We start from the raw sequence: 23,355 nt of genomic DNA, 5'->3' as shown, positions 1-23,355 counted from the left end.
TGTAATAATTTGAGCATGTAATAGTTAGACTTTTAATAAATTGATTAACATCAGTATGGTGCAACAGTTTTACAAAGGAGGTCCTATTGTGACTCATTGCATTTGGAAATGGAATATTTTTGTAATATGTTCATATATTTTCTGCTCGTGTTGCATCACCTCTGAAATATTTAAGTGCTGCTGTTTTCTCCGTTTTATTTGATGAAATTGTTAAAGAACTTGACGCACACGTCTTAAAGTGAGTCTTTGTTTATTGGGCCTGTTGGCCTTGAGAGAATGTCTCAAGAATGTCTCTGTGTTCAAAGACTCAGCCATAGATGGACTTCCTTATTTCAAAAACAAGCTCATGAGAAATAGTCCAGTGATCCTGTTCCCCATTGACACTCGAGTTACTAAGCAGTTGAGGGGGAAAACCAAACTATCTTCAGCTCTCCTTTCGCACCAGTTCTGGTGATGACCATGTATAGACAATATTATTTTCAATCTCAGCCCTGATTAATCTTTTTACACCTGCATATTCTTTTCCTACATGCTTTCAAACAATTATCTGGATCACAGTCTCAAAGTTGTTTATACAGGCATCCAGTTAGCTGCACAGATGCCAGTTCTTTCGATCTGAGCTGTTAGTAAAGCACTAAAGAGTTTATTCTGTCTCTCTTTCTTTCTCCATCTGTCCACACACTAACAGAGGAAGTGGTCAGCCCTCCATCTGTATCGCCTGTCTCTTGTTTAAACATGTTAAGAGAATGAAAGTGTGAGGTTTATCACTTCTCAGCTGACCGAAAGACATTATATCTATTAAATGTTACTTGATGGTGTTTTCTTGAAATGAAAGTGTTTCCAAAAAAATCTTTGCGACATTTGAAATATGGATATAGAATTTATGTGGTAAAGTTAAACGGAAAAAGAAAATTAAATAAATGTAAAAACTAAACTTTATCAAAATTTTATCGATAAATGGCATTTCTATCAACTATATTAGTAAAAAAAAATTACATTTAAATGTAAAAAAATGTATATCACTTAATATTTTTTCATTAAAAAAAATCCTTGGATGGAAACCTGGCTATATTCTGATCATCAGTGTTGATATTCTGCATAATTTAGTTGGATTTCGGCAGATTTCCAAATCTGCAGTGCTTTCTGAAGAGTTCCTGTGTTAATGATTTTTACATTCTCTGGTGTTGTGTTGGTGATTCTGAGCTGGTGTGGCATGACACAGTCCAGAGATGAAGCCAGGTCTGAGAGCATGTAAACATGCTGTTCAGTAGAAATGTCTATGCGCACACACACTCTGCCTGAGCTGGTCAAAACATCATCAGTCTCACACGCTGTTGCCCCATTTCACGGCCCACCGCCAGGTCATTACATTTTCGTGTTTTTCTTACACTTAAATTCCCGTAATATGAGATGTTTTTATCTCTGAGGCATGAGCGGACTGTTTGTGCTTTCATGGGTTTGTTTTCGTGCGCAAAGTTGAGTGCCAGTTAATTTGAGGTCTTTAAGACTGTATTGATGACCTCAGTTCATCTGAAATTTGTTTTTTTTCAGGTGTTTCGTATGACAATATGTATTGTACATTGTTTTTGATATAAAGATGATTTATACAAACAAATAATCTCATAATATGGGAATGTAAAGAACATTGTAAAAAAATGTCCTTTAAGTTTTTATTTTTATTACATTTTGTTTACTTAAATCACATTTATTATTTTGTTGTCAAAATTCCTGTAATGTGAGAGCTCTCATCTCTCATCATGCATAAGTTTTTTTTTTTTTTTTTTCATGATCAAGTTTAGCAGCAATTAAAAAATGTAAAAAAAATAAAAATAATAACATTTACAATAATATATATATATATATATATATATATATATATATATATATATATATATATATATATATGTATATATATATATATATATATATATATATATATATATGTATATATATATATATATATATATATATATATATATATATATATATATATGTATATATATATATATATATACATGTGTGTGTGTGTGTGTGTACAGATAAATTGTTACCATTTTAGATGTAATTCTATTATCATATTTATTTTCTTACTTTTTTGACAAAATTCAGTGGACAAAAGTTTAGTGCCATTAGAAGAGAATGAAGAATAAAGAGCACAGTTTGGGTATAATGCATGTTTTATGCATTTTATTATGCCACAAAGAATCGTGTGAAATGTAGTTATGCATGACTGTCACAAAATAAATCAACAAAACAAATATTATTTTCTACATTCACAGTTGCAGCTTAGCAAGATCAATACCAGCTTGCTTACGCATCATTCTTTTATTGATAAAGTCATTAACAACAACAGCAAAAAAACTGTATTCTTATGGAAAAAGTGAGTCTGTGTGTGAGCACATGGAAGGTTTCTGCTGTTATCATTTAAAGGACATTGAGTAAACTATTTGGTTGCTTCAAATTCTGAAATTTGTGGTGTAGATAAACTAGTCCCGAGTAACATTTGCTCTTCACCTCAAAGTGGCATTTTAAAAGACAGTGTTTTAAAACCATAGTGCTACACAATTGACATTTGTCCAAATAATAGGACTGTAGGCCAATTGAAGCTCTTGAACCATTTACTGAATGACTGTGACCAACTTCCACAGATGAATAGTTTTTTACAATGGATATTACAGGGGAAAACATTCTGAAGAGGTTTGTTCATTTTAAATGCAATCAATGGAGAGGTTGTTGCACAAAGGACGCTTTGGTACAGCCTGTCCAGAGATATCATCTGGGTTTTTAGTAGTAGTCACTATATTGTAGTTATTGATTGATTGAATACACTGATTCATAAAGTTTTTAGTCTAATCTTTGCTTATTTGAAACCTTATGACTGATTGAGTTGACTTTATTTGGTTTATATTGTAGTTCCTTGCTTTTGGTCTCAGACTGCAGCAATTATTAAGTCATGTTCAGTATTAGCTAAAGTGCTTGCAATAGGGGAGTTTTAGAGATTTATCAGATGTTGGCATGGTTTTCTATGAAGAAACTAGTGGTGGGCCGTTATCGGCGTTAACGTGCTGCGTTCGCCGTTAATCTATTCTCAAAGTTGGGTTGGGAATATTTTAGCGCGGATGTATACCTAGCCGAATCTGTAGGGGGCGAGAACGAGTCTTTAAACATGTGTGTATGCCTACTGTGAAATTACCTCATCAAACGTGACGTGCTAACATGGATGCAGCTAAGATGCCGCCGGGTTTGCTTCAGGGAATTTTTTTTTTTTTTTAAAGAAGCTTCACAATGGAAACCTAGACAAGACGCACGCATGTTTCACACATAATCTGTCTGCAGTGCGTATGCAGTCCGTGTGCGTTACGTATGTGGTGCAGAAGCAGCAAGGACTCATACTCATTGTGCTTTCACACAGGACGCGTTTGCAGTGCGCTACTCTGTACGTGAACGATCGCTGCACTGCTGCAGACGCACAGCTCCTGGAACGCACTGACAGACCGCAACTGCATGTACGCAGGAATCCGTTAACATGGGTGCGTAAAAAAAATACGCAACGCATACACACTGTAGACGGAGTATGTGTGAAACAGGTGTAAGGTTGTTTGCACCTTGTGCAATGTGGAATTCCTTTACAGCTTTCTCAAGCAGTTTGTGATGCATTTTGGAAACAGGAGATGTGTCCCTGGTCTAATGCACCACCTGTCTTGAGAAACCCATTCTCAAAGACTTAACGTTACTTTTAGTCATTATTTTATTTGGGTAGCACACATATTATGAATGCCTTCGACAGAATTCAAATGAGCCATTTTATTCTAGATTAATTCCAAGATTACAGTGAGATTAATCTAGATTAAAAAAAATAATCTATGCCCACCACTAGAAGCAACCCAGGGAAAGTTTTATTTCGTTAGCATACCTCAGGAGAGTTATTTTAGTTTGCTTGTGCTTCATTTAAGTCTCAGATTGTCCCGTTTGTACAGTACATGTGGTTCAATAGAATTGTTGTGTTTGACTTTAGCATTTCAAATGTTGAGAGTTTAAAAAAAAACTATTTCATTCTCTGGCTTTCAATCCTGGTGAGTTTCACAGTCAAAGTCTAGTTTAGACTAGTTCATTCACTGTGCCGTAAATGTCTGCTTCCTTCCTTTTGCTGTATTGTGTTATGAGGATGTTGAGACATCACCTCTGCCCCCTGTGCTGTTTCACGGCTCTAGAAGACTCGTATTTGACAGTGAATCAGTTTAAGAGTGTGTTCTGGCAGGTTTGGGAGTAACGGTACACAGTGTTATGTTCCTTCATGTCTCTTAGAAGAAATTCAGACCTCACAATAAGAGCCATAAACCAATTAAAATGATTCATAATGGACCTGAGTAGTACAAGATACCAGATCACAATAGTGATAGTCAGATATGGAAGACATGGTGTATATATAGTATGTGTGTGTGTATAGAAATATTATGATTTTAAAATGTTTTTAATGTTTTTAAAGTCTCTTATGTCTTAATATCACCAAGGCTGTAAAAACATTGTGAAATATTACAATGTAAAACAACTATAATTTAAAATGCCTTTTATAAAAATGTAATTTATTCCTGTGATGCAATTCTCAGCATCATTACTACTACTTTAGTAGTGTCACATGATCCTTCAGAAATCTATATATATAGAATATATAGAGAGAGAGTTGTTGTTTTTTTTTTTTTAGCAACACCCATTTTATATATTTATAAATCTAGAACAGACTGAAAATCCTGTCATAGAGACTTTGGGTGATTTTGACTTTCAGAACACTACTGAAACCACATAGTGTTGTCCTAGAATACACCCTGGTATCATGGTTGTAAATTTTGCATAATAAAAAAATCTACTATTTTAGCCCCGGTTAGACACCCAGATTCTTGTTTCTCTCTGAACGTGACACCTTAAGTGGCTGTTGGATATGGCTGCTATTCCTGTTTTAACTACGCAAATATTTGCAATTCATTTTGCGGGGATATTTTTCTGGGATAGCAGTGATTCAGCTGTTTCTGTGGCCGGACATCTTCTGTGGTAAACATTTACACTGGGAGATAGTGAAGAGAGAGGTGGAGGCCAGAGATAAAAGATGCACGTCAGCACGGCGAAATAAATCTCGGCTTTTTAAGAGCCGAAAAGAAAGGAGGAATTATCAGCCTGTGTGTGTATGTGTTTAGCACGTGAACTGTGGGTGACTGGCATGTGGACAGTCAGGGCAAGAGATGCTCAGGTTCCTAATGGCCCCTCACACACACACACACACACACACACACATTTGCAGTATCTCTGGGTAAAGCTCATGCGCCTGGAGGAGCATTTGAAGACCTGAGCCACACCGCTGCCTCTGATTGGCCGGGGGAGGATGTAAGAAAGGGAGCCAGGCTCCGCCTCCTCCCCCCTCCTGCACGTGTTAGAAAGGAGATAGCTTGAAGAGAGCCGACAGCTTCACTGCACCGAACGCACACTAATGCTGCATACTCCAGGGAGATCAGTTCATGCAGAACAATCTCCAGCTGAAGAACCCAAAACAAAGCCAGACTTTAAATGTTGTTTAAGAGCGCTCTGCACTCTGAATTCAGCCCATTGTCCGCAGTTTCAGCACCACAGCATCCTCTCCGATCGTACCAGCTGTAAACATGGGCAGGCAAAGCCACGATGCCACATCCACCACGAGCACGGGTGCAGGCAGCACCGGCGGCCGCATGCAGCGCTCCCAGAGCCGCATGAGTCTGTCGGCTTCCTTCGAAGCGCTGGCCGTCTACTTCCCCTGCATGAATTCTTTTGATGAGGAAGATGGAGGTAAGATGTGTCAAATGAGCATCGTGCATGTCAAAGTTGATGCGTTTTGCAGGATATTTGGTGTTATAGAGCATACTAAATGTTTTTAATTCATATTTAATTAGGGTTGTGGTCATTTATGGTTTTGGGTGGAGTTTGCATAAGTAATAGGCAGAACTGTGCATGGCTGTCAGTAGAATATTTATTTATGTGCATAAATTGCTGTATCAGATTTATAGCATTTAATAATCATGCAGTGTGTTTTGATGGTTTAGCAGGAATCAAACATCATTGTGACCTTGAAGGTGTTTGATTTCCTTTCGCAACAGCATCTCTCTCTCTTTCTCCCCCTTCAGTCGCTCTAGAGATTAATATCATTGGAAATATCATGTGACTTTTCATATCTGCTGATCAAATACCTTTTGTGTGATGTGTAGGTGCAACTAGATTTTAGATAATACATAAAAAAATATATAAAAATTATATATATATATAATTTTATTACAATTAAGTACATTTCTCCTAAAATTCTTAGTACCTTAATCAACAAATTGTACTCAAGGTCAATAATTGTAACTTCACTACAGGAATAAATACTGTAATACAGTGTTTTTTTTATATATATAAATCTGCATAAATTAAAGGCAGTATATCATGATGTATAAATTATTTACAAATTAAATTAATGAATTATTATTAAATTTATGTATTTATAATGACTATTTTGAGGGGAAAATTGTTTTATTGTCATGAAGATAGTGTCACATAATTTAATAGAGATTTTTAAAGACATGATCAGAAAACGCGGCTTAATAAATTGACAGTCTAAGCAAAAATAAAAATTATTTCATTATTTGCTCACCTCTCATGTTGTTTTGAACCAGTATGACTGAATTTCTGCTGTGGAACACAAATGAAGATATTTTGAAGAATATTGGTAAACAAACAGATTTTGTTCCCACTGACTTTTATTATATTATATATAATATTTTATTATATTATTATGGAAAAAATGTACAATGCAAGTCAATGGGAACCGAAATCCTTTGGTTACAAACATTCTTCAAAATATCTTCTTTTGTGTTCTGCATAAAAAAGAAGGTCATACAGGTTTTGAACAATGACATGAGATTTGAGTAAATTACATTTTTGGGTGCACTATCGATTTAAGGGTTGTTTGAATTGCATCCTCTGACATTGAGCATCATTGTTTCTCAGATTTACTGTCTCTCGGACAAATTCAACAAGAGCACAACTATGTTTTTGATTGTTATATACTACTGTGCCGTTAATGCAGAAAAGGACAGTCACATCTGCCACTGTTCGTCATCCTCTTGTGATACGTTGCAGAGCCGAAAGCAGAGGCGGATGACATTGAATGAAAAGAAAATCAAGCCTGCCGTATGTGACCTGCAATTGAATGGTTTAATCTCAGCAGCTCAGCCATGTCTGCTTCCTGTAGCCTTCCTTCTCTCTCCTACATATTGAAAATGAGCAGCCCTCACATTACTGCATCATCCTTGTTATTTTTGCATTTGTATTTGGCAGTAAAAAATAACAGGATGTGCATCAATTTTGGATGTCAAGTGAAATAAAGCAAGGATGAGAGGACGTGTTTAACAGAGATTTTAGTCTCAGGTGACTCATGCTTTTATAAAGTGGCACCAACAGCAATACGAGTAAGGGTGAAATTGTAAAATGAATCATAATAATGAGAATAAACTACTGTTTTGCCAAGTAATATAGTCATTACTCTAACTGTAGGGGGTTTATGGGTGGCAGGAAACTTAGGGCATTAATAAAGAAGGAAACTTGGGGCATTAATAAAAAAGGAAACTTAGGGCATTAATAATAAATCTATTGTGTGCTTTCTTTTTCTGCATATATAATATGTGTTTTGTTATAGTCAGCTGTCCAATCTATACTAGGCATAAAGCAACCTTATAAAATGAAAAATGCAAACATGATTAAATAGTGCTTTTCTCCTTTTTGTTATGGTAACTTACAACCATTAATCATACATAAACCGTATATCGTTAAAAGAAAAATGAATAAATAATTAGAATAGTCTCTTGGACAAAATGGCAGAAAGAAATAATGACTGTTTCCGAACAGGTAGTCCTGCTTCAAAATCATACTATTGATTGAACTGAAATGCCATTTTGCCTGTGTTTGCAATCTTTAGGAAGTCAACCAACGGATGTCTTTCTCCTACTTATAGCATGTTAAACTGATAAAGAAAGTATTTTAACATTAAAAACATTATTAGGGTTTTTGCATTTAACATGCACTTCTTTCTTTGTGACGGTTGTGAATTGTTCGGCCCAGAGGATGCAGACACAGGCTGAGGAGTTTGGTCATGTCATGCCTAATACTGGTTCAGTTCACCTGCGTAACCCGTCATGTCAGTTCACCCTGCATCATGATGTCTGAAGGCCAGATATAGATGCAGTGCATCTAAAACAAGAAATTGTTGAATTCATTCCATCCTGTGGGAGCAGAATCACTCGTGTATGGACCTTCATATCAAACCATCTCGATCAACAGCACATCAGCTGTCACATCTGAACCACGTGTCCTTCATCACTCTGCTTGAGAGGTCTTGATATCCTTACTGACAAACTGTCTCTCTTTCTCTCTGTCGCTGTAGAAGCAGGAGGAAAGAAGCTGCGCAGCACCATCCAGAGGAGCACAGAGACGGGACTGGCTGTAGAGATGAGGAGCAGGATGACCAGGCAGGCCAGCCGCGAATCCAATGATGGAAGCATGAACAGCTACAGCTCAGAGGGAAAGTAAGTAAAATAGAACCCTGCCGACAAATGTAATATATATACAGTACAGACCAAAAGTTTGGAAACATTACTATTTTTAAAGTTTTTGAAAGATGTTTCTTCTGCTCATCAAGCCTGCATTTATTTGATCAAAAATACAGAAAAAAACTGTAATATTGTGATATATTATTACAATTTAAAATAATTGTTTTTAAATTTATTATACTTTAAATTATCATTTATTTCTGTGATGCAAAGCTGAATTTTTAGGATCATTTTCACATGATCCTTTAGAAATCATTCTAATATGATGATTCATTATCAAAGTTGGAAACAGTTCTGCTGCTTAATATTTTTTCAAAACGTGATACTTTTTTAGGATACTTTGATGAATAAAAAGTAAAAAAAAAAAAAAAAAAAAAGAAGCTATGTTTTTAAAATATAAATATTTAGTAATAACAATATACACTACTGGTCAGTAATTTGGGGTCAGTAATTTTTTTTTCTTTCTTGTTTTTTAAATAAAATCAATACTTTTATTCAGCAAGGATGTGTTAAATTGATAAAAAGTTATAGTAAAGAAAATATATTATTAGAATATATATTATTAGATTTTTTTTTTTGAATAAATGCAGTTATTTTTAACCTTTTATTCATCAAATATATTAGACAGCAGAACTGTTTCCAACACTCATAATAAATCAGAATATTAGAATGATTTCTAAATGATCATGTGATCGACTGGATGTTATATGTGACACTGAAGGCTGGAGTAATGATGCTGAAAATTCAGCTTTGCATCACAGGAATAAATTATTTTTTTAAAGTATATTCAAATAGAAAACTATTATTTTAAGTTGTAATAATATTTCACAATATTAATGTTTTTTCTGTATTTTTGATCAAATAAATGCAGGCTTGATGAGCAGAAGAAACTTCTTTCAAAAACATTAAAAATAGTAATGTTTCCAAACCTTTGGTCTGTACTGTATATTTAATTTATTATTATTTATTATTTAGTGGCAAATATGTGTATTCATATGTCTGTATGAACTGTATAAAATATTATTAGTATCATTAAAATACATTAATTATATTAATAATTATTATTTTTATTAATTATATTATTAATAATTAATAATGACTTTATGAATATTGTAAAATAATTTACAAATAGTAATAATAATAAATATTGTATATTGTACATATGCTTATTTAAAAAAATGTTAAAATAAATTATCAATAATAATAATAATAATAATAACAATAAATAATTTATTATTATTTGCATGCTATAATTTATATATTAAAATAAATAAATAAATTTCATACTAAAAATGTATACATGTTATAATGTATATATGCATATTTTAAATAATAGTAATGATTATACATTCAACAACATTAGTGACCTGTTGTCATTTACTACAGAAAATAAATTATTTTGAATTCTAACAAAAGTGGCATTGACAGTAACGTCAATTTACAGTGAAAGTCTATGGGTCAGAGCATTGCACCAAATGTTAATAATAATAATAATAATAATAATAATAAACACTGTCACAAAGTATACTGCCACCATAGGACTTAAAAATTCAAATGTGTCAATCCAATCTTTCACCTGCTGCCATATCCATTTAGTAAGCCTATTTCGTAAGCCTGGTAACTTTTACACAAACAAGCAAAAACACCTGTTTACTCTGAAAAGCACCCACTTTACAGGTAGTAATCAGAAGTTAATCTGCTAACAATAGCAGTTCTACTGCAAAAAGAGCAATTTTATAGGTCAAATAAACATTTTTGTAGAGTTGAACAAATAAAACTCCTTTATCGAGCATATAATCTGCACATTTCTGCTTTTCCCATAGATTTCCACTGTTAGTGCTTCACTATTATGCAGAATGTTTTTCTGTGATTATCCACAGCCTGTCACCTGTAACATCATACAATCAAGCTCTACTGTTTATCTAATCAGAACCTTTTCTTCTCAGCCTCATCTTTCCCGGAGTGAGACTTTCTTCTGACAGTCAGTTCAGTGATTTTCTGGATGGACTTGGCCCCGCCCAGCTTGTGGGAAGACAGACTTTAGCCACGCCCCCTATGGGTGAGTTCGTGTTTATTATTGACTTTCTATATACTTCACTCAAGTGCTTGTGTCTCCAGTCACACTCAAGCATTATCCAATATTAAAACGGCAATATTACCCATGTGTGGCTCATATATCCTTGATTTGTTCCATGACTAGGTGACATTCAGATCGGGATGGTGGAAAAGAAAGGAGCCCTAGAGGTAGAGGTCATCCGAGCCAGAGGCCTTGTGGGAAAACCAGGTTCTAAGGCACTGCCAGGTAAGTGCGGTTAAGCTTTCTGATGGTGATTTCTTAGGCACCTGAAAAGTCATCACTCACGATTGAACTCTTCTCCAGCCCCTTATGTAAAGGTGTATCTACTGGAGAACGGCGCCTGCATAGCCAAAAAGAAAACAAAAGTAGCACGAAAAACACTGGACCCTCTTTACCAGCAGCAGCTGTCGTTTGAAGAGACCCCAGGAGGAAAGGTTTTACAGGTGAAATCTCATACTTTTATTTACCAGATTTAGGTCGTTATCTCAAGCTCATTTTGCCAATCTAAAACCTTTATCAATTAGCGGACAAATACTTTTTAATGGCCAATACCAATTTAAAAAGAAAAGATTCCTAATGTCCCTAATTATAATATAAATAAATGATATATATTTTTATATTTAATATATATATATATATATATATATATATATATATATATATATATATATATATATATAAATTTCTGGCCTCTGTCTGTCACTAGTTTCCCAATTATTATTATTAGTGTGACTTGATATTGATGGCTGTTTATTTTCTTTCCATCGTAGATCATTGTGTGGGGAGACTACGGACGTATGGACCACAAATCCTTCATGGGAGCTGCACAGATACTTTTAGATGATCTGGACTTGTCCAACATGGTTATTGGCTGGTTCAAGCTGTTTCCTCCCTCTTCATTGGTCGACCCAACCCTGGCCCCGTTGACCAGAAGAGCTTCCCAGTCGTCCCTCGACAGCGGTTCCGGGCCCTTCGGTCGCTCGTAGCAGTTTCCTGAATTCTAGCGTTATTGTAGCAGCCATTGGGTGGAGTTTGAGATTTGCGACAGGTCCCGCCCCCCCGGTAACACTGCATGCTTGATGTTGTGTGTTCAGAACTCTTCAGAGCTTGTTTCTTAGGGGTGAAAAAAAGCGGTCCTGTTTTTGCTCGCAAAAAAATGGCGCACAAAGAGCAACACCTAGAGGGCAGGGACGAGACGAAGCTGGAAAATGGCCTCCTTAGCCTGAGGAACGTCACCATTCCTGCTTATAGAACCTATTTGAAGCCATTGGAGATGAGTCTGAACTGAGAACTGACACGTCGAGTTCTTCAAAAGCCCTTTTTGAAATGGGGTGAAACCTTCTCTTCGACTTTTGCTTTCCATTTATGTTTCTTTTAATGTTGATGTATTTGTATCTACATGGGCTAACAGTGTTCCTTGGGTCAAGCCATGCCAACAGACCCAGAAATGTACACACAAAACAAGAATATGACGTGGGAATGAGCACCTCACTCCCCAGATATGATTCTGCTAGATCATTACAGAGATGAAATGTAGGTTTGAACATCTTTTTAGATCAAATTGAAGTACTTCTCTTGATACCGTATGAAACCTAAAGAAGAAATAATGAGTTTTCTGTTGCATGGACACAACTTTAGCTGAACTTGAAAAAAGTGAATAGGAAATAATTTTCTCAGACTGCTACTTGCAAAAAAAGACAACAAGATAAAAGAAAAAATGAACCGGATCAGCCATTTTCAACAATTTCTATTATTTTTAAAGATAAATTTCACTAGTGCATGATTTTCAGGGGGAGTGAATGCTACAGCGTGATTAAAAAAACAAAACATGAAACCTGTTTTTTTTTTTGTCCTGTAGACCGTTTATTGGTCTCTCTACTGTATTTTTACAGACAAGCAGATAAATGACAAGCTTAACATTTTATTTACAGTGAAAAATCTGTTCACGTGACAAAGATGAAAAAAATAAATGTCTAGGATTTATTATTGTAAAGGTGTAAGCCTTATGAAGATGTGCAAATTGTACGTTTCTCTACTTCTCCCTTGTCCCAGGGTGAACTCTCTGTACTTCTTGCTTCCGTTGTCAGATTTCCCCCCTGATATTGTTCCAGTTCTCCTTAAAAATTTCATTTTCAGGGCTGTTGGTTTCCCACAGCTCTTGTAGTTTTAGTCTGTATATTGTTTGAAGTTCTTTAGTTTAACAAGCATGTTGAAAAGGGTTTTTGGCAACATGGCTTTGGCACATCTTACAGTAACTCAGCATGTTTTGATAAAGACGATATTTGGAGAGAAAAAAAAGCAGTTTCTTGTACAGTGCATGTCGATGACGATCCTCTCCCCCTCTTCACCCTGAATTGAATTTTAGTGAAAATTAGGCAGTGGTCTCACACGGACCAGAAGGGCAGAATTCTGAATGAACATTCCACCTTGTAAAATCATACTTTGTTGACATATTTAAGGGGAAACCGTGACCAGGGATTTTTATATCTTTACGGAAATATGAGCTGCAGTATTCCTGACAAAAGAGCCCAAAATTTCATGAGATCTTTTTACCGGAGACGGCTGCAGCTCACTGACTTTCGCAGTATTGTGCTGTACAGTTTTCTGAGCATGATGCTGTCTGCAGAGAAATGCACATCGGGACGATGATATTGCCACACAATATAACTTTGGTTTTTATTTCTTCGTTTCAAGAAAGTAGAGGTCATTTAATATATTTTTGTTAGTTTATTTACAAGCCAAGACCTATTTATTTTCTATTTTTTAGTAATAATCGGAGCTTCTTGTATCTGAGAAGTGTTAATAGTTTTAATGCCTGAATGGAAATATACACGGAGACATTATACCTCTTCCTTTGAAAATAAACTTTTCTGATTAATCGTTTTCTCAAGCTTTCAGTCTGTTAATGATTTCTGTGTACGTCTGTCACAATCCACAGAATTTTAATAGCAAACTCTCTAGATATTGTCAAATTTTATGGAAGTGGGATAATGTCTCACGATGTCATTGGTATGTTCTGTTCTAATGCAAATGCCTTCTCTGTAGGTTTTTTTTTTTGTTTCTTTTTTTTCTTTTTTTTTTTTGGTGCAATGTGTTCATGCCAAGGCTATATGTCTTGGTCAAGTATGGTTGAGTACAGAGATTTATGTAAGTTATTTTTCAAATAAAAAAATAAAAAATGGATATTACACTGGAAAATGAGCATTCGCAAACAAAAGCAATGCGTCTCTAATGTTTCTTGACATGACATGAAAAACATACAGTACACACACTCATACACATGCATGCAATACAGCTTTTTACAACTTAAAAAGTGAATAGAAAAAAAATTTGAGAAGGAAAAACTCTTATGTGTTGCAGCATATGTCGATGGTAATTGGTAATGTACAGTGTTTATACAAACATATATACATATATGTGTAATAATAACAATACATTTAAGTTTTTTTATTCAGTTATAGTTGTATTGTAAATGTAATGCTAATTTTGTTCTATTGTTTTGTTTTCCTGTGTTATCAAAATGATCAAGATACTTAGAAAGCAAGCATGCAGCTTTCCACAAACAACTAAATGACATTGTTTATTTGTTTGTTTTTGTTTTCCTGAAAACACATTAATCATAGGGTGGATTTTGCCAGTGCTTTTTCTGTGGTTATGAGTAAGTGCTGAGATGGTGGCTAAAAAGGAAGTGAACAACTGAGGGATAAAATCAGCTTCCTCTTGTTTTACTTTAAAAAGATGAATGCTAGACTGTCACAACACTCGTGAGCTGACAAGACTGCTGACAAATAGAAGGTAGGTTAAACATATATATGTTAAATATATATGAAAAATATGTTATATACCTGCATGAATGTTCAAATCAGAAGATAGGGTGTTTAAGTCATCACAAAGTCAAGCATTATAAGATAGACTAAATTGTATTAACAGTTTCATTGCTGCTTTAGTCAATATAATATCAAATTTAAGTATTGGTGTTTAGTGCTGTCAAATGATTAACCATAATTAATCCATCCAAAATAAAAGTTTTTGTTTACATAATATATGAGTGTGTACTGTGTATATTCTTTTTGCAGGCTAAATATAAATACAAACACATGCATGCATACATTTAAGAAAAATATGCTGTTTATATATTAAATATATATCATATAAATGTATATACATGTGAATATTTTCAAATATATATACTGTATGTGTGTGTATTTATATATGCATAATATATAAACACAGTGCATATATAATGTAAACAAATACTTTGTATTTTGGACGCAATTAATCATTTGATGGCACTATTGGTGTTATATATCTTAAGCCACACTAACAAATAAGATAATAAAACAATTACGTGACATCTGCAAAAACGGAATCCACTTTTTTTGAGCCATTTATTGCAATTGAACTTAGTCTCATCTTGCTGTTTAAACCATAAAATGTCCGTATATTACAATATATCTATTGTTTTATCATCTAAAACCCAACAAATTGATTTTTGTTAAAGATTTTACTTATATGCTTGTGCATAAATCACTTGATATTTTGTCATCTAATGAAATTACATTCAGTTGTTGTTGTTTTTTAGTGTCTAAATACAGTATGTTTGGAGGCCACTATATATCAAAATAATGCAGACATTCTAGGGATAATTAATAATATAGTTATGAAACCCTTTGTGTAATTCTAGGTTAGTGGGACAATGATGATTCAAGCTAAACTGCATCAACTGGCAGAAAGACTACGACGGCTCTGGTCCAGAATATGTGGTCTCTACACAAAAAATGTCACAAAAAGCTGGAAGGAAAAACTTCTCCTCCTGCTGACCTGTTTCACCACCAGTCTCATTCTGAGCATCTTCCTCTTTCTCATCCTCCACTTTTCCTTCAAATGCGTTCAGGAGGTTTCGCTTCCCTTTACTTGTGTTTTTTGTTTAAGCTTAACACCAGCCATGTATTTCTCAGAAAGGATTCGCTGTTTTGGAGCCTTGATTTTGATCTCCCTGGGTATGAAACAAGTGAAGAGCCTTCTTCTCACTTTGGGAACCAGTTCAGTGATTTTCTTCAACATCCAGAACACGTTGCAGAACATGACACTGCTTGCAAAAGGCCTCATCTGCAACTTGGAGGAAAAGTTATTGGATATTAATACAGAACCCCTCGGGAATTATATTAAAATGCTGAAATGGGTGGGAAAGCAACTTAAAAATTACTTTACGAGCTTTCAGTTGGGGAGTTACCATGCAGATTTCAAACTTAAAGCAAAGGTTGACTCCCAAGATTTCAAAATTCACCTCACTGAGGCAGAACAGACTTTAAACCAGACCACGCAAGATGTGTTAGCACTGACCAACGCTTTGTCCTCAATAGGAAAGATACTGTCTCCAACATTAGGTCTTTTATTTCTTGTACTTCTCACTGCTCTATACCTGAGAAGATTCCACGTAGACAAAAAGTACAACAACCAATTCATCACAAAAACTTTCCGTTGTTTTGACGAGAAGCAAAAAGAAGAGGGAAAACAGTATGTCCTTCCACTGACCAAAAGCGAATCGGAACTTTACATAGTGACTCCGTCCATTCGGCCGACGGGTCGGCGGTGGAAAGCCATGCTCAAGTTCAGTCTTCCCATATTCACTCACTGTCTCACCTGGCTGGTGTTTATCAGTCTAGATGCCCTGATTTACTGGCTTATTGTAGTTCTGAGCAAGCGGCTCGGGGAGATGGAGCCACTTCGTGTTCCTGTGGGAATAAAAGTTCAGGTAAACAAAGAAGTTACAGTGTTGTTTTACGGATTCCTGGATATGTTTTTACTTTAATCCTTCGTTTTATCTATATCTAAACTGAATGTGAACAGAACTGTAGCACTTGTTTACGTAATCTGGTTATAGATTACAGAATATAGATATTCTGCAGCAGTGTGAACACAAATATCTCAATTTCTGTAGGTTTAAAGGAATTATTCATGCAGAAATGAAAATGCTGTCTAATTTACTCACCCTCATGTTGTTTTAACAATGTATGAATTTCTTTCTTTGGAACCAAAAAAAAAAAAAAAGGCAATGTTGTTTGGACCACAGCGTTCTGCATTCTGTGTCTTTTGTTGTTGTATTCTACAGAAGGAAGAAAGTCATAGGGTTAGTAATTGATGTCTGAATTTCATCTTATTATTTCCTTTCCATTTATCCTTTGTTTTTAAAGGAGGCCACATTGTTTCTAGGATTACCTGTTGATGAAAATGCAAAAGGGGCAAACTTTTCCTACACGGTGTCTCTGTTTGAGAAGAAGTGTTTGCCTGAACCGGAACTGTGGCTCTATCAGTCTCTGGTTCCTCTGTCTGTCGTCCTGGCCTTGCTGGTTGTTCTGATTCTTCTTTCATCACAGATGGTCCAGCTCAGAGTTGTGCTATCTGAGCAGTTTTTCTCAGATGTCGCAGAGAAAAGAGCTTCCTATCTACATGCAAAAATTTTAAGAAAGCGGTGCAAGTCTAAAGCAGAAGAGCATGATGGAGCTCTGAAGACTTTAGCCATGCAGGTTGGTCACGTGTTTTTTACTAAATATATTCAAACATCCTTAAAACAGAATATATTTTATTGAGTATGCAAGATCTAAAGACTTGTTTTAGGAGAAAATATCATAAATTAAGTTTAAATGTATTTGTGACGAGTGGGGCAGGGCCGAGAGCCGTGAGAACGGAGCGAGGCCGGTGGAGTGATTTGGAAATGAGCGACACCTGCTCCACTCACCGGTCTCAAGTCCCACGGAGGAGATCGGAAGGATACAAAAGAGGAGCGACGGCAGTAAAGGATGAGAGAGGAGCAGGCCTGGTCTTTATTTTGTGTTTGGTTTCTGTTTGTGCACGGCAGTCGTCCGCGAGGGGCTGTCGCGCTGTTTTGGGTTCCCTGTCAAGGGAACTTCGAACTGCGTCCTCTGAGGGGACACTATGGGGAACACCTCGTCGTGACCCGTGTCTGAAGCATACTTTGGAAAACGCCAACGTGTTGGCCGGCGACAGCCTCTGACGTCACTACCAGCGCGACTATAAATACGTGCCTGTAGGACCCGTCAATTATCTTCTTCGTCTTCATTGACTGTTTTGTTTGAAGCATGCATCTGAGAAACGACCAAAACGGTAAGAGCGATCTATTATTATTATCATCATGGCTTCCACTAGAAAGGCGTTTAGACAGTGTGTGCATCCGTGTCAGCGTTATCTGACACCCGATGACACACACACTCTTTGCGTCTCTTGTATGGGCGAAGAGCACGCGCGCGATGTCCTTGAGGGGGCGATCTGCGTGCACTGCGAGCGTTTTTCTGTGGGAAAGCTCCGCTCTCGTTTGTCTCTCTTTTCGAGGAAAGAGGGACAGCCATCTGGATCCCGCGGCTCAGGACCCGCCATTGCTGAGGCACGAAGGAGAATGAGCTTGTGGGGATCACAGGTGGATCTCGCTGAGGAGTGTAGAGAGGGACTTTCCCTCTCACACTCTCCGGCGGCGAACGAGAGTGAACTTCGGGAGGAAGATGCGTTATCATTAACCCATTCTGACACTGAAGTTAGTGCTCTGCTGGGTTCTACCCAGAAAGAGCAGGAGATGTCTGAGAGTGGCGAAGAAGTTGAGGCTGAGCCTTCTCAATCCTCCTGCCCTGCGTATGAGGAGCTGTTAGAGGTTATGGATAGCGCCACGGCAAAATTAGACTTGCCATGGAAGCGTGCCAGAAAAGTGACGCGGCGAGGTCACCTCGATGAGCGTTATTTGTCTGACCATAGCCCTCCAGCCCAGATGAGCCTTCCATTCTTGCCTGACTTGCATGCAGAAGTCGAAAAGGAATGGAAGAGGCCGTTTTCCTCTTGCATCCACCGGTTTCAGCATACGAGCTATGCTAATATCGAGGGCATGCATGAAAACGGCTATGAGAGGATGCCCCCTGTAGAAGAGACGCTGGCTAGCTATTTCTCTGTGGGGGAAACGTCCTCTCTTAAATCTCCCTCTTTGCAATCTAAGCCCCTCCAGGATACATCCCGCTTAAATGGCAGGTCATACGCGGCAGCAGGTCAGGCTGTGGCTTTGTTGCACATGATGGCGGTGCTTCAGGCCTACCAGGCTGACCTGCTGAAGGACCTGGATACAGGCAAGGGCCTTTCACCTGACTAGGTAGCCGAGCTGCGCCGCACCACAGACCTCTCTCTCTGGGCTACCAAGCAGGCCGCCTCCGCCATGGGCAGGTCTATGGCGGCCATGGTGGTAACGGAGAGACATCTGTGGGTGAACCTGGCAGACTTTGGGAGGGAAGAAAGGGGGTTTCTTCTCGATGCTCTGGTCTGGCCTTCTGAGCTTTTCGGTACCTCCGTCGAGATGGTGGTCAAAAAGTTCAGGGAGGCAAGGGCGCGCTCAGCTGCTTTTAAATCTAATTCCCCTGTAGCCACCAGCTCTCCACCCGATCGAGGTTAGGTGGACAGTCTCTCACATAACAGTCTCCTTTCCTGGACCTATGATGTTTTGGTTGGTTCTATGTTCATAGTAACCGCCTTACTGACGGTCCAGACCAGAATAGGGCACCCCGCAAGCGGGACTCCAGTACAGGAGGGTGGGTGAGTACGTAACCCTTGCTTTACCTGTTTATGGATGTTATGTTGCTGGTGGTTATATGTCTACTAACAAACTCTGTTAGTTTCCTTTACAGTGCTCTGGAAATAGCTAGGTGGCCAAGATCACAGGCTTTCGGTAGGCGGCCGCACCGCGTGGGTTCCGCCCCCCCGGGGCGCGACACCCACCGCGGAGTGAGACCCGCGCGTGGGAGGCAAGCGCTCTGTGGTTGTCCATCCCACACCCCCTCCCGAGGAGCCTGGCTGATCATCAGAATTGGCACAGCACTGCTGGGAATTCCATAGATGTCCGGCCAGGTCACGCTGAGGGGCCGCCTGGCCGCTTGGCGCATCCGGGGAGGTGGTGGTTATGGAGTCCTCTGTATGTACTGCCTCAGGTGATGCTCCCCTCGCTTGAGGGTTGGAGCTCACCTCTCCCGTGCGATCCAGCGCCTCTGCGATGCTTGGGAATCTTTCTGTACACACGCTAAGCCTGTGTACTTTCTCAAAACCACATGGTGGTCAGTGTGCACGTGAACACTTTGCACACTGTCTGAAATCCACGTAAGTGGTAAGTGTGCACGCAAGACTTTGCACACTTTCTAAAATCCTGTACGGTAGGGGTTACGCGCTCCACTTCGTTCCCTTTCTTAAGATGATTAGCCCTGGGTTCCATGGGCTTCATTCAACCGGTGTGTATTTGTTATACACCTCAAGCATCACTTCCCTCAACATGAGGGGCTGGGCGGACTCCCCCATATTGTGGTTATCAGGTAGTAGGCTTCATCAGGCCTCTCTGATGGTGAGCTCCCACATACTGTGGTTGCCAGGTAGTAGGCCTCACCAGGCCTCCCTGGAGATTTCAGGTAACCTTTCAGTACACACGCTAAGCCTGTGTACTTTCTCAAAACCACATGGTGGTCAGTGTGCACGTTAACGCTTTGCGCACTGTCTGAAATCCACGTAAAGTGGTAAGTGTGCACGCAAGACTCTGCGCACTTTCTGAAATCCACGTAAAGTGGTAAGTGTGCACGCAAGATTCTGCGCACTTTCTAAAATCCTGTACGGTAAGGGTTACGCGCTCCGCTTCGTTCCCTTTCTTGAGATGATTAGCCCCGGTGTTCCTTGGGCTTCATCCAACCGGTGTGTACTTATTGTACACCTCAAGCCCCCTCAACATGGGGGGCTGTGTGGGCAATTCTCGCGGTAGTTTAGCAGCGCTCCCCTTTTTTTGAAAGGGTCACCTATGAGCATGCTGCTCGGAGCTCGGAGTCCTCCTCTCTTGGGAGGCTGATTCTCGGTTCTTTCAGAGCGTTCCAGTACTACATACTGTTTTGAGACGCACGGTGAGAGCTGACATCCTGCTGAGGCAGGGGCTGAGGCTCGGGGAATGGCGCCTTCGCACCAAGGTGTTGAAGCAGAGTTGGAGAGGTTGGCCAGACTTGGGTGGATCGGTTTTGCGGCACGAGAGAGCATCGCACTATCCCCTCTAGCTTCCTCTGACTCATCCAGCTCCATTGGGGGCTGGACGCCATGGTACAGGCGTGGCCGAGGCTTCATCTGTCCTCCAATTGCTCTGCTCCCGGGCCATTCCATCTACGAGCTGCTCTATCAGAGTTCCACGAGAGCCCCTCCTTAGAACAGTATTTGTAAATCCATGTTATGGTAAGTGTGCACGTGAAGTCTTTGCACACTTTCTGAAATCCACACTGTGGTAAGTTCGCACGCTAGTACTCTGCGTTCTTTCTAAAATCCTATATGGTAAGGGCTTCGCACGGCTGCTTCGTGCCCTTTCTTGAGTCGGTTAAAGCCCCGTTCATCTTGGGCACCACTCCACCTAGGTATCCTCTGATACCTATCTAGAACAGGGCGCCTGCTACTAGAGTACTGTTGGGACAGCTCTTTCGGCAAGTTTTTGCTAAAGCTAGCAGTAGCCCCTGTGTGACAGGCAAAGACTTGGTAGAGGAAAGTGCTAGGCTCTTAGCCGTATCCCTTTAAAGGAATCTTTTGTGATTCCAAGCCTTCAGCTCTACCCCGGGCCAGGGCCCTTCAGGTAAGTTGGGTATGTAGCTTAGGCCTTTGGCCGTAAGGGATAATGTCATAGACAGCCGTCGAACCGTCCCAGGGGTGACTCCCGGTGAAGCGGTAGAGTTGGTACTTAGTGTTTGCCATGATTCTGGTCTGCACTCCCCTCAGCATGGCGGCGTGGGTATACTGTTCCCCATAGTGTCCCCTCAGAGGACGCAGTTCGAAGTTCCCTTGACAGGGAACGTCTCAGGTTACGAATGTAACCATGGTTCCCTGAGAGGGAACGAGACACTGCGTCCTCTAGCTCCCTGCTATGCTTCGGACGCAAGCTTCACGAAGAAGATAAGTGATGGGTCCTACAGGCGCGTATTTATAGTCGCACTGGTAGTGATGTCAGAGGCTGTCACCGGCCAACACGGACATTTATTTTTATCATTAAAGGTTTCATTTGAATGTCCGCAAGGTTCCCGCCTCCTTCTTCCCGTGATTATGAAGTTTGTAAAAAGTTACAGTATTACTCCATTTTCAAATAGTTATTCTTTCTTGAAGAATAAACCTCACTCAGTATTTGAAGATATATTCTCTGAAAACAAGTCTTCAGTTATAAATGCAGCATTGTGAATTGTGTTGTGATATATTACACAAAAATTACTATCTGTGAAATCAAACATAAGTAGCTGTAAGCATCTGTATTCAAATTCTTGCAGATGATGTTTTGGCCTTGAGTGTTATAATGTAAATTGTATAAGCAAAATCATTTCTTTAAATATTGTTTATTATTTAATTATTTTTGTTTTTATTGCAGCCGAGTTTTTGGTGCCCCTTACTCTTCCATAAGCACAGGACAAACCTTGATGCTGTTTAAATAGGATTGAAGTTGAAGCAACACATCAGTCAGTTGATCAGCTATAACTGTAGGTTTGACATGTTGACAACACAACATTCACTCTCCTTTTTATCAAAAAGTGCCCCCTGGGATTGCACTGTATACAGAAAGTAGGTGTTCTGTCATTGAACAATGAGCATATGCATGTTTTAAACCTGTATCCTACAGAATACAAAGCATGTAGACATCCGTTCAAAAGTGTACAATTTTTTAATGATTTTGAAAAATCTTCTGCTCAACAAGGCTCTAAACAGTACTATTGTGAAATATTAAATAACTATTTTCTATTTTAATATATATTTACGTAATTTATTCCTTTGATAGTAAAGTTGAATTTCCAAGAAACATTTCTTATGAGCATTGGTGTAAACAGTTAATACTTATATTGTATATATTTGTATATACGTATGTATTTAGCATTTATCTTTTGTAATATATATACCTTTTGTTTCACTTTTTATCAATTTACTCTATCCTATTTATATTATCCTGAATAAAAATATTTTTTCTCATGAAAAACATTCATGTCTTCTCAGAGTCTGATCATGACCATATAAAATGTATTAAAACATTTTGTAGCTAAACAAATGTTTTTGACAATACTGTACGGGTGATTCAAAACACAAAACAGGAGAATATCAGAACTGATCATTGTTCATCACTAATGCATAAGTGGTCCTTCAGTCATTCCTTGCAGCACTTTTTTTTTTTTCTCTGTAGATGGTTCTTGAGTTGTGTGTATAGATTTTGGGGTTCTCCAGAGCAGTGCATTGGTTTTCTGGGTTCTTTAAAGAACTAAAAGATTTTTCAGTGAGGTCATTAACCTCAGTTCCTATAGTACACAATGACCACACTTCTAAATTTTAGAGGATGCTAGGTAGTCTTAGAACAGAAACCAAACTTGTCCTACCTTTTCCCGCTGATTAATTATTTTATACACAAATTCAGAAAAGGGTTTCTGTGGGATGTATCGTCCCATGCCCAGTTTTGTGTACAGTTGCCCGTTTTCATAAACCACCTTCCCCCTGGAGATTGTGACCACTGGCTGCCCATCACACAGCATTCCCTCAAAAATTTTATAGTCTGCTGAAATCTCCCTAAAAACAACATAAGGTTAGGTTATACAAGATTATGCAAATTGACTTACTAACTATAATTTATATAGAAAGTATAAGTTT

The 23,355-nt window shown here is 38.3% G+C and overlaps 2 protein-coding genes across 2 annotated transcripts in view; both read left to right on the top strand.

Moving 5' to 3' along the window:
* Nucleotides 1-13,900, top strand: part of LOC132157949 (regulating synaptic membrane exocytosis protein 2-like) — a 98,354-nt gene extending 84,454 nt beyond the window's left edge. Inside the window, exons 20-24 of the mRNA XM_059567192.1 lie at nucleotides 8,441-8,582; nucleotides 10,553-10,665; nucleotides 10,807-10,908; nucleotides 10,987-11,126; nucleotides 11,454-13,900. Of these exons, the coding sequence (XP_059423175.1) occupies nucleotides 8,441-8,582; nucleotides 10,553-10,665; nucleotides 10,807-10,908; nucleotides 10,987-11,126; nucleotides 11,454-11,669 (713 nt within the window). The 3' untranslated portion in view covers nucleotides 11,670-13,900. The remainder of the gene's footprint in view (nucleotides 1-8,440; nucleotides 8,583-10,552; nucleotides 10,666-10,806; nucleotides 10,909-10,986; nucleotides 11,127-11,453) is intronic.
* Nucleotides 13,901-14,313: 413 nt separating this feature from the next.
* LOC132157842 (dendritic cell-specific transmembrane protein) lies at nucleotides 14,314-22,322 on the top strand. The gene is made up of 4 exons (XM_059567109.1): nucleotides 14,314-14,478; nucleotides 15,368-16,438; nucleotides 16,878-17,210; nucleotides 22,097-22,322. The coding sequence occupies exons 2-4, from the start codon at nucleotides 15,380-15,382 to the stop codon at nucleotides 22,154-22,156; spliced, it is 1,452 nt and encodes a 483-aa protein (XP_059423092.1). The 5' UTR covers nucleotides 14,314-14,478; nucleotides 15,368-15,379; the 3' UTR covers nucleotides 22,157-22,322.
* The last annotated feature ends 1,033 nt before the right edge of the window (nucleotides 22,323-23,355 follow it).

This window comes from Carassius carassius, chromosome 15 (assembly GCF_963082965.1).
Source record: "Carassius carassius chromosome 15, fCarCar2.1, whole genome shotgun sequence".
NCBI classification, from domain to species: Eukaryota; Metazoa; Chordata; class Actinopteri; order Cypriniformes; family Cyprinidae; genus Carassius; species Carassius carassius.
The sequence above is the reverse complement of the archived record's forward strand: the minus strand, read 5'-3'. Positions and strand labels throughout refer to the sequence as shown.